The sequence below is a fragment of the Condylura cristata genome, unplaced genomic scaffold (genome assembly GCF_000260355.1).
Source record: "Condylura cristata isolate star-nosed mole 26May11 unplaced genomic scaffold, ConCri1.0 scaffold00033, whole genome shotgun sequence".
NCBI lineage: Eukaryota > Metazoa > Chordata > Mammalia > Eulipotyphla > Talpidae > Condylura > Condylura cristata.
In genome coordinates this window covers 6,656,645-6,666,857 of record NW_004567134.1, presented here as the reverse complement: position 1 = coordinate 6,666,857, position 10,213 = coordinate 6,656,645, and the positions used below count along the sequence as shown (strand labels likewise).

Sequence of the window (10,213 nt, the reverse complement as noted above, 5' to 3'; positions counted from 1 at the left end):
TCACCTCCGGAGCAGGTGGGAATCGAACTCATGCGGAAGTGGCTTTAGCTTCTCAGTGCTGTGCTTTAACCCGCTGTGCCACCAGGGAGGGCCTATGTTTAACTTTTAAACAGACTGCCAGACTGTTTTCTCAAGTGTCTACATCATTTGACAGCTCCTTCAGCAATATATGAAGGAGAAAATATATGAAATATATGAAAATTCCCATTTCTCTTGACATTCTTGACGGCATTTGCTATTGGCTCTTTTGATTGTCTTTACACCTTGTGGGAATGAAGTTAAGTTTTGGTTCTTGACTTTTGCACGTTCTGCCTTGTTCCAACCTGGAGGTGAACGGTAGTAAAGTAGACCGAGGACCCCTGTTTCCCATAACTAATGGGCCAGGAGCTGCCTGGGCTCACTTGGGACCTCTACCAGGTGCCCTGAGTCCTCTCAGGCTAGCCTCTTGGCCTCAGCGTTCTCTTCTGATTAATGGGAACAACTAATGCTCAGGCTGAGAGAAGAGTAAGTATAGAGCATCTTTCTCACCCTGGGTGTTTTATGTTGGATTCAGTTTTATTTCATAAGTCTCCTTTTGGTATGTTCTTGCTGTGGGACAAGTCACTGATTCTCCAGCAGATATGACTGTCTAGTGTTTTCAGCATGGCAGAATCCTTCTGGGCTGCTTAGCCGTCTTTTCCATTTCTCTGGCTGTCACCTGAATATCTTCCCACCCCATCATGCCCAGGCTCACTCACCACCTCAGTGATCCTGCTCTCCCGTATCTCTGTCCCCCAGTCTCCATCTTGTGTTTGTCTGGTTTAGCTGCCTTCTAGGCACCCATCCTGTCTTCCGCATCACCATGACCAAGTCCATTGCATTTTCTTGACCTCTAACCCAGCTTCCTGTACAGGAAAAAACATTTCTTAATGCCAGGTGTGTCAAGAGCCATTCTATGGCCTTTTGATCTTTCTTGGTTCTGCCACTTTGGCGGAGATTCGCTCTGGGAGAGATGAAGTCATCGGGGGCACCTTCCTCTCCTGGCCCCGGCTTACATACACATCATCGACATGGCAGCCAACTCCCCAAAATGTTGGCCTTCAGCTGGTACTTTGTTAAACTCAGGGCCAGCACCCTTGGGCATGAGTTCACTTAGACAGCAGCTGTCTTGCCTAATTAGGCAGAGACATGGGGAAGATGCTCTGAAAGGAGACCTCTTACCTTGGAGTGTCTGTGTCTGAACACCCTCGGGAAGGGAGATAGGAGGACCCCGGCCCAGGCCCAGGGCATGGTGGCAACAGCTTGGAACACTTGGCCTAAAATGCTTTGCTGGCAGTCGAGGATAACAGCGGTAAATGTTTTCTAAAGGGCTTAGTGTGTTCTCTTTAGTAAATTTGAGCCTCATGGCATGTTAAAGCGTTGGAGTGCTAGTGTTTCCAAGGTTCAGTGGTGCATGTCCATACACATGTAGGTAAAGATTTTCATATCTTGCCCAAGAAAAAGAAAATCTTCGAAGCAGTCAGCAAAGATCAAGTGATTTGCAATGTGGTCTGGCTTCACTGTTTGGACCCACATAGACAATACCATGACTGTTCATTTAGGAGCCCTAGGGAAGACTTCGGCTTTGGGGGGCAGATTCTGTTCAAACTCTAGCGCTGTGGTGTCCAACAGCAAGATAATGTGAACTATAGATGTAACTTAACATTTTCTAGGCATCACATGTCTTTCCTAGTGCTGCGATAACAAATTATGACAAACAGGTGGATAAACAAGAGCAGATACTTTGTTTATAACTTTGGGGGTGAGAGGTCTGAAATGAGGTCTCAAAGGGACCACGCTACTCCTCAGGCTCGGGGAAGAACCCTCATTGCCTCGTCCGGCTTTTGGGGGCTCCTGGCATTCCCTGTTCTTTCACTTGCACTTGGCCCACTCCAGGCTGTTCTGACATGGCTACCTTCCCTGGGTTTCTGTGACTCTACGTCCAGATCGCCCTCTCCTTTCTCATTAAAAACACCAGTTGTTGGTTTTAGGGCCCATCTCAGTCTGGGATAATCTCATCTTAAAATTCTTATGTAATCACATCAGTTGAGACTATTTCCAAATGCAATTCCATACTAAGTTTCCAGGTAGACTTGAATTTTGGAGGACACTGTTAGGCCCACTATATATACCACATTACGAAAATGAGAAAAAACATGCCTCCTTGGTGGTGCAGGGGGTTAAAGCACAGCTCTTTAAAACTGTCTGCAGCCACTGCAGCCCAGACAGGGGGTGATGCACATGGCACAGAAGAGCTCTCCTGCCCGGCAGCCGTGTCAGCCAGTCGGCCTGTTTGGCTCCCCACTGTCTCTGGTAAATCCTCTCACGCCCCAACACCCTTGGCCTGTACCCCAGTTCTTGTATGCATAAATTCATATTTAATAAAAGTAAATGAGAAAAATCAGTAACGCAATTTCATTCATTCTTGTTTTATTTAACCCAATATTCCAAAATATTATTATGCAATTCACATAAAAGGATTCTTAATGAGATATGAGATATTTAAGGTTTTTTGTACCACGTCTTTGAAATCCACTGTCAGAAAAGTCATGATGCATTTTTCTGTGTTTTTCAAAGAAAACGTATGTCATGACTTTTCCGACCACCCACTGTTTTGTATTTCCAAGGCATCTCAATGTGAACTGGTCACATGTCAAAGACCGCAGAGTTTGTGCTGATCTCTCAGACTTCCCAGTGATTTCTGCTCATCTCTCCCCCTCCCTTCCTTACTCTTAGTTTTCAGGGAATTTTCTATTTATTTGGGAAAAGCTTTAGTGGTTCAGAATAGAGGAAACAGAAACCCAAAGGCTGGGATCCCAAGACTGACTTGTGGAAAGATTAGCCAGCAATGAAAGAAAAGTTCTTTTCATAGTTACATTTTTTTGAAGCATTGATGTTTATTGTTGGTGGAATTCACTAAGCACTTCAATCACAAATGGCTTAAAGAACGTGGCCAACATTTTGCGTGCATACGTGGAATACCAAATTTTCATTACGTCTCTCCCGATCATGAGGCTTGTGACGTGCCTTTTTACCAGCCCCATGCCCACAACCGTTCTGCTCTGTCCTGTTAAGAAGGGAACATGCACTTTGCTTTTTGCGTTGATGAAAGTCTGTTGCCATAATTAAGTTAAAATTTAGATCTTTAAAAGTCTTTATCGTCTTTTCCAAGAATCATGAGCTCATTACTTTCTGGCTAGGGTCTCGGTAAGGGTGTGTGTGTGCGCTGGGTGGGTTACAAGCAGCCCTCCAGGGAGAATAGTTTTGGATCCTTATAGTCTTAAATGTGGTTTATAGCCTTAAATTTTTGACTTCTATCCTCCTTCCAACAACTAATTTATACTGAACCTCAGTTATTATCCTTGGGGTTTTTCTGGAGTTATGTTTTTCTCTCAGATGAATCAGTATTAAAGTTATCAAGCAATCCGAGAGCTGAAGAGTGCATAGAACACGAAATACAACATGAATGTCGGTTCCTTTCCCTGACTTATACCCCTTACCCAAACACATCTGTAGATAACCACATACATATGTATTTTAACTCTTATTTATTTTAAAAATAACATCAGGTTATGCTGTCTATTGTTCTATAGCTTGCCGTTTCTACCATTCACTAGGATGTGGAGAGTTCCATGTCAGGACTAATAGCTTAAAAAAAAATTGCCATCATATGTCAAAGCACTATGAAGCTATCGCAGCCCCTGCAGCACGAATTCGATCCCCCAGCCAGGGAGCCGACCCACACGGCGCAGCACGTCTCTCCTTCTCACCTGCATCTCCCCTCAGCAGTGCTTTTCAGTGGATCTGCCTGTTCTGCTTCCCACTCTGTCTCTGGTGAATCCTCTCATTCCCCGCACTTCTGGCCTATACCCCAGTTCTTGCATGCACACAAAAATAAGCCTTCAAATAAACTAATATAATAAAGCACAGCACTATGAAGCTATCAGCAGCACTGCTGTACACACGTTTGATCTCCAGCCGGGAACGTGACCCACATGGCGCAGCAGACCTCTCCTGTCTTGCTTGCTTCTCCTCTCAGCATTGCATTTCTGTCAGCCCACCTGTTCTGCTCCCTGCTCTGTCTCTGGTGAATCCTCTCACCCCCTGCACTTCTGGCCTGTACCCCAGTTCTGTATGCAGAAATAAATAAATATTCAAAGTAATTGCCATTGCTTTGGTTCACAACATGGTATGTGACTCAGAGGCTGGATTCTCACCTCCTCAGTTGGGTGTTCCCACAGCATACCTCCCTTCAAGACACCCCCAGTCTTCCATCCTCATCCATTCTGCTCTCTCCTCATACTTGATAGCTTTTTCCTTGATCAACATGGCATAATCATAGGCTGTGGTACCAAGGTACCAGTTTGCATAATTTAAGAAATTGTTTTCTTTTGGATCAAATTTTACATGGCAGGTTTTCTCTTGTGTTAATGAACAAATATGGTGTGCATGTGACTCTCTGTGTGGGAGAGCAGGGGCTGGGCCAGAGGGCGCCTGCATCCCAGCTTGGCTGCACCGGCGCCCCCTCCCACACTCTTTAGTGAGGACCTTTGTTTCCTCACATCTTGGTCAACTTTAGGTTTTATCAATAAAAAAATCCTTTCGTTTTTCAATAGGCTGATTATTAGGAGGAAATGTATCCCAGGACTTTTGATTTTTCGTTCTCTTTTTCTAAATACTTTACTATTTTGTGTAGGTCGGTTTGCCACTAACATGCATTTTTCTTTGAATTGCTTTTGAATTGCCATTTTTTTTCCTATCAGATTTTTAGTGCATTATGGTTGATCTTTATATACCCTGGGTGCTAGTACTTTGACATGTAAAGTGTACAGTCTCTGAATTGATTCTATTCATAAATTTTATTGCTTAAGTTGAGGGGAATTGATCTCTTTGCAACAGTGAATCTTCCTGACAAGAACCACGTGTGTTCATTTATTAAATCCTCTGTAGAAAGTTGAAGTTTATTAGATACCTACATACTTCCTTGCAGGTTTGTTTGAACAATTTTATGTGTCTTGCTACACTTCCTGCCTTGGCCTTATCTTGTATATTTTGGTATTTGTTCTCTCTGGTGGTTGTGTATATGCAGCTCTTCGCTTCTGTTTTAAAGATACCCACCCACGTCCCTCAGTCTTCTAAGTTACTTCCACTTGCTCTCACCTGTGGTGGGAATGGAGTGATTTTGTTCTGTGAGGAACATGTCTTTTAATGTGTAAGCCATCCAGTCATTTTGTTCCATGAGTGTTGTGTTACATTTTATTTTTAAAAATTACTTATTTACGCACAGAAGAACTGGGGTGTAGGCCAGAGTGGGGGGAGATGAGAGGATTTACCAGAGACACAGTGGGGGACAGAAGCGGCAGTGACTGAAATGCACTCACTGCCCTTTCGAGCAGCGGGGAGGCCGGAGAGGTCTGTCAGCTCCCCGCCCAGGGATCGAACTCAGGTGACAGTGACGCTGGCGTGATGGCCCTGAGACAACTGGGCCCCTAGGAGGCCCCGATCTCTCTCTTAATGCTTGAGATCAGTGGTGTCCTCACCCTCACCCAACCTTGCTTTCCAGTAGTTAGTTGCTCCTACTTGACAAGGCCCTTGGCCCCTACGCACCCTTCACTCACAGGACTCTCCTCCAGTTTTGTCATCTTCAGTGACATCATCGTTTTTACTGCATGTACTCAGCACCTCCCCACATTATTACTAATGGCTCCTGACAGTCTTTTGAGTTCGGCAGTTTTACTCCCACTAGGTAGAGTGGGAAGCCTGGAGCGGTTAGGCCTCTGCTCACGGTCCACAGGCCGGGAAACGCAGGCAGCAGGGCTTGAAATGCCCTTTCTGGCCCTGACTAAGCGTCCGCTGCCGTCTTACTCACTTCACCCGAAGCGGCACCGCTTTGCTGACTGAGACTTTGCTCCATTCCCCCTGTTGCCGCTGTTGGCTGGCCAGAGGCAGTGGAGGAAGGGAAGACCCCTTTCAGGAGTGCCAGAAAGGACCCCCCTTTCTCACGGAGTCAGTGGTGGCAGATGGCTGCACCTGTTGCCAATATCCTCCAGCCCCTTTGCACAACTCTGGCCTCACTGCTCCTGCAGTTTGAGGAAAGCAGTTTATTTTGAAAGAACATTCTCGTTCTTAGGTTTTGCCGCAGGAAGATCTGGTCCTTTCTACAAGGTTATCTGGGAAAAATTCCAAATTTATTTGTGAAAGAGCTTGAGGAGGAAATAGCTATCTGTCACCTATTTGAAACAGCCCCACTGTCTTATTTATTCTAGGCCGATGGTTCTCATCTCCCCAATGTCAGTTCTAGAAGGGCCATTTTGCTTGTCCTCTTGCCTAGCTCAGAAATACTGAACGTGCAGGGAACCCTTAGTGCATACCGAAGCACGAATGACTTGATACGTATGTGTATAGTAGCTCTTTGACTTGCAATGCAGCGCTCCAATCGTATTTCCCAATTTTTATCGGATGAGAAGGCATAGCAATTATCACTTTCCCGCTTACTGGATGGTGATACAGACCAGAGAATTTTGGGCAATTACTATTTTTTCTTTCTAGGTTTGACCTTTCATACAGAATCGATTCATTGGAACTGTTTTGCCATCATTTTCTTTTCTCCAACCAAAGGCCTATTGGAAGGGACAGCTGGGTCAGGACAACTGCATAGCAAAGGCAGAAGCTGCAGGAGTCATTTGAAGCAGTGATCCTGCGTGAGGAATTGCCCACAGAGGGGGTGGTTTTCTCCATCTGTGTAAAGGCCCGAGGGATACTTTCTTGTGTTCAGGGTCTCACGACGAGCCCTCAACAGTGGCTTCTGAGACCTTCCCGATCTCTGAAGTGGTGGATGACTCACTGAGGAGACAATAGGGCCTGTTCCAGTTTAGTTACACAGCAGGAGGGTTCGGTCTGGCCAGATAAGAGGGACACTGCAGCCACTCATTGGGGAGCCGCTCATTGGGGTTCTGCTGCTGCATGGTCATTCTTTCGCTTCTGTCTTCTCCATCCTGACTGGAAGGAGTCAAGTGGGGCTGGCCAGATTCACAGGACCTTCTGAAAGTGCTCATCTTCAAAAGTGGGTTCTTGTAGCTTGACCCGTCTTACCGTCTCGGTTATTAGTTCTCACTCTCCAGTACACTATACACTTAGAAACTGTCCCTCTCTTGGAGAATTATATCTGTAAGAGTGGCTGCGGCCCCTCTGGAATTTTCCACAGCTTAAACTTTCAATCCTCAGCTATCTGTACACAGGCACTGAGGTGGAGGGGTGGGGGGTGGGAGGGGGCAGTTCCAAGCAGGGAGGAAAGACCTCTGAGGGAACCAAAGAGCTAATATTAAGCCCAAGTCCAATGATCTCTTGGTTTGACCCTCCTAGGTTAGGGTAGCCTAGTTACCTGTGAACTACCTGTAATTTTAAATGTTCTAGTAGGCACATTAAAAAGTTAAATGAAACAGGTCAGAGGAATTTTAACTTTTTTTAATTTAACTCTCTGTATCTAAGGTGTTAGTGCTTCAACATATAAACAGTATGGAAATTACTGAGTTTTATTTTAAACGCATCTTCTAAATCAAGGATATCTTCTGTCTGTTTTCTTCCCACGTGGACCAGCTGTATTGTAAGTGCGTAGCAGTCACATGTGGCTAGGGGTTGCCATTTTGGACAGTGTGTCCAGACGGCCCACATCTTGAAAGAGTGAGTCTACATTCTATGTTGTTCCAACAGTGAATACTCTGGTGTCCCAACCACAGCAGATTGAAGCAGGAAAAAAAAGAAAGAGTGTGGTAGAATGGGAAAGATAACAAAATAGGTAGAAGAGTTGTAAGTGACTGGAGTCTTTAAGGAAAAGCATCCACAGCTATGTGGCCGCGGGCTTCTTCCTGAAGCACCCACTGTGGTAGCTTGGTAAGATGAAGAAGATTGGTATCTTTCCATGCTTGGCCTGCACTTCGCAACCTGAGGCGCCATGGAGAGGCTCAGTGATACTCCCCTCCAGCGGGTAGGGATGTGCGAAGGGTCTGTGGGAGAAGTAAGGATGCCCTGTGTCAGGTGTCTTAAGACAGTAGTAGTGTGTTGTGCAGGAACTTGGGCGAGGGCCTCTTCATTAGGAAAGCTGGGGGCCCAGCAAGGGCTTGGGGTGGGGGGCCTGTAAATGTGCCTTCACAGGGTGTGTCCCTCCTCACATCTCTTAGATGGCGAACTTCAGTTCTAGGACTTCCGCATCTGGTCCACAGGGCAGAGCTGTGGCTGGAGCTTTGGCGCCCGAGGGCTCAGTGGCCCGGCTGGGGCGGCAGCCGTGTTCCAGAGACCCTGGAATCTGGCTTGATGCTTTTGGATGGTTTCTGGATGGAATCTTTTGGAACTGATCACCCCATGGACATTTGCTTGTGATAGTGGCACCAAAATGTGTGGAGTGGCTTTTGAGCCGCAGTACTTAGATTGTAACCAGCAGATTCTAGCAACCTCCCTCCAGAAACAAAGCAAAGCAAAGCAAAACAAAACAAAAATTGCCTGAATCACATGCCCTCTTTGCTTGTCCTCTCGTTGCTGGGATGGGGAGGGAGGGTAGCTGGCATGTCATGAGTGCATTGTTCTCACCCAAAGCATCTAGTCTGTAGCACTCCTCTCTTTTCCTTTTTTCAGGCTGAGGAGACTTGCAAATGTAATGGCTGGAAAAACCCCAACCCCTCTCCCACTCCTCCCAGAGCCGACCTGCAGCACATCATCGTCAGCCTCACAGAATCCTGCCGGAGCTGTAGCCACGCCCTGGGTGAGTTCCTGAATCTTTGAGAAAACTAATGTCATCGAGGCTTGAAACTTATGCAATGATTTCGTGGTTCCACCAAACTCTCGCTTGCTCTTTACCTCTCTAGGAGGCAACAGCAAAAGTGACTCTTTCTGTCATGAATCCCCGGGGGAGGACTTCACAGAGAGACAAGCCCTGCTCTGTTTGCTTGGGCTCCTTATCTGTCCCTTTCCACTTGCCCCCAAGAACTGGGTGGGGTGGGGGGGGATTGCCAGATAGGATGAACCAACACTGCTGAGCTGGTGAAAGTGTGTCTCGGCCCGATTCATTTTAATGGGGGCCTGACACTCGTTGAAGCCCCAACTGTTGGTCGGTCCTTGGTCTTATTTTTTGATTCCTTGAATTGTCTGGAAGTGCCCCACTTTATCTTCATGTTCTTTAGTTCCCTGTACCTGGAACTCTTTCTTCATTGGTGTTGTGCTTGGTAAATGTTTACTTGTGTTTTCCCTTTCAACTTTCTTATCTGTCCCTGCAAGAGAATCATTGTCTCTGCCAGAGTTACCCAACAGGGCTGCACTAATCTGTCCTATGTCCTCACACTAGTTCCATGAAATTTTTAATTGTATTTTGAATAGATAAAAGTTAATAGATAATTATTTTCCCCTGATATTAAAATTCCAGTTCACAGTCTTGGCTCTTGGGCTCTTACACTTACATTTCTGCTTTTAGTTACCCATCGTACCACAGACTGTCCAGTTTATGGTCCGGTATTGCAAGAGATAACCCCAGAAAGAACATTCTCACTAATATACTTTAGTTTTAACCACCTGACGATTTATAAGTGGGTGACTTCTCTTTGCTGATATCTTTGTCTCGAGCTTCCTGCTGATAGCTAATGCCTCAGCGTTGACCTTCAGACTAACATGGTGATAGGCTGAATCTGAAGTTTTATTTTGTACTCAGCTGGAGAGTATTTCCATACTTCTAGAGCAAACAAGGAGATAATGTCACCTTCCCAGGAGACTGTTGCACTAGGGTAACCTTCTGGAAAAGAAAACAGAACACACAGATATCACCAAAGAGATCACACACCAATAATTATATCATTGCTTTGTTTTAACTGGTGTGTAAAATAATGTCAGAAACATCTTTGCTTATAAATTACCTTTTCCATGATGGATCATTGATGAATGCCTTGTGGAATTGCCTCAGGAGTCATATGCAGTAAACACTGGGCTCCAGAACTCTGTACTCCGAGTATGAACTGTACTTAGTGTCGATTGGGAAATCCTATTATCCTACATCAATTAAAACAGAGACTTCTTTCTTAGGGAGCAGATTGTCTCCCTTCTGAGCATGTAAATACACAAGAATGCCCAAAGGCAGAAACATTCTCCCACAAAGAAGAGCCAACTTTATTTCCTTTTATATTTTTAACAAGCTTTGAAAACAAACACCCTTACT

The 10,213-nt window shown here is 45.5% G+C and overlaps 1 protein-coding gene across 1 annotated transcript in view; it reads left to right on the top strand.

The window, feature by feature from the left end:
- Positions 1-7,969: 7,969 nt before the first annotated feature.
- The window catches only part of KAT2B (K(lysine) acetyltransferase 2B), a 61,619-nt gene continuing 59,375 nt past the window's right edge, over positions 7,970-10,213 (top strand). Inside the window, exons 1-2 of the mRNA XM_012732072.1 lie at positions 7,970-8,032; positions 8,647-8,773. Of these exons, the coding sequence (XP_012587526.1) occupies positions 7,970-8,032; positions 8,647-8,773 (190 nt within the window). The remainder of the gene's footprint in view (positions 8,033-8,646; positions 8,774-10,213) is intronic.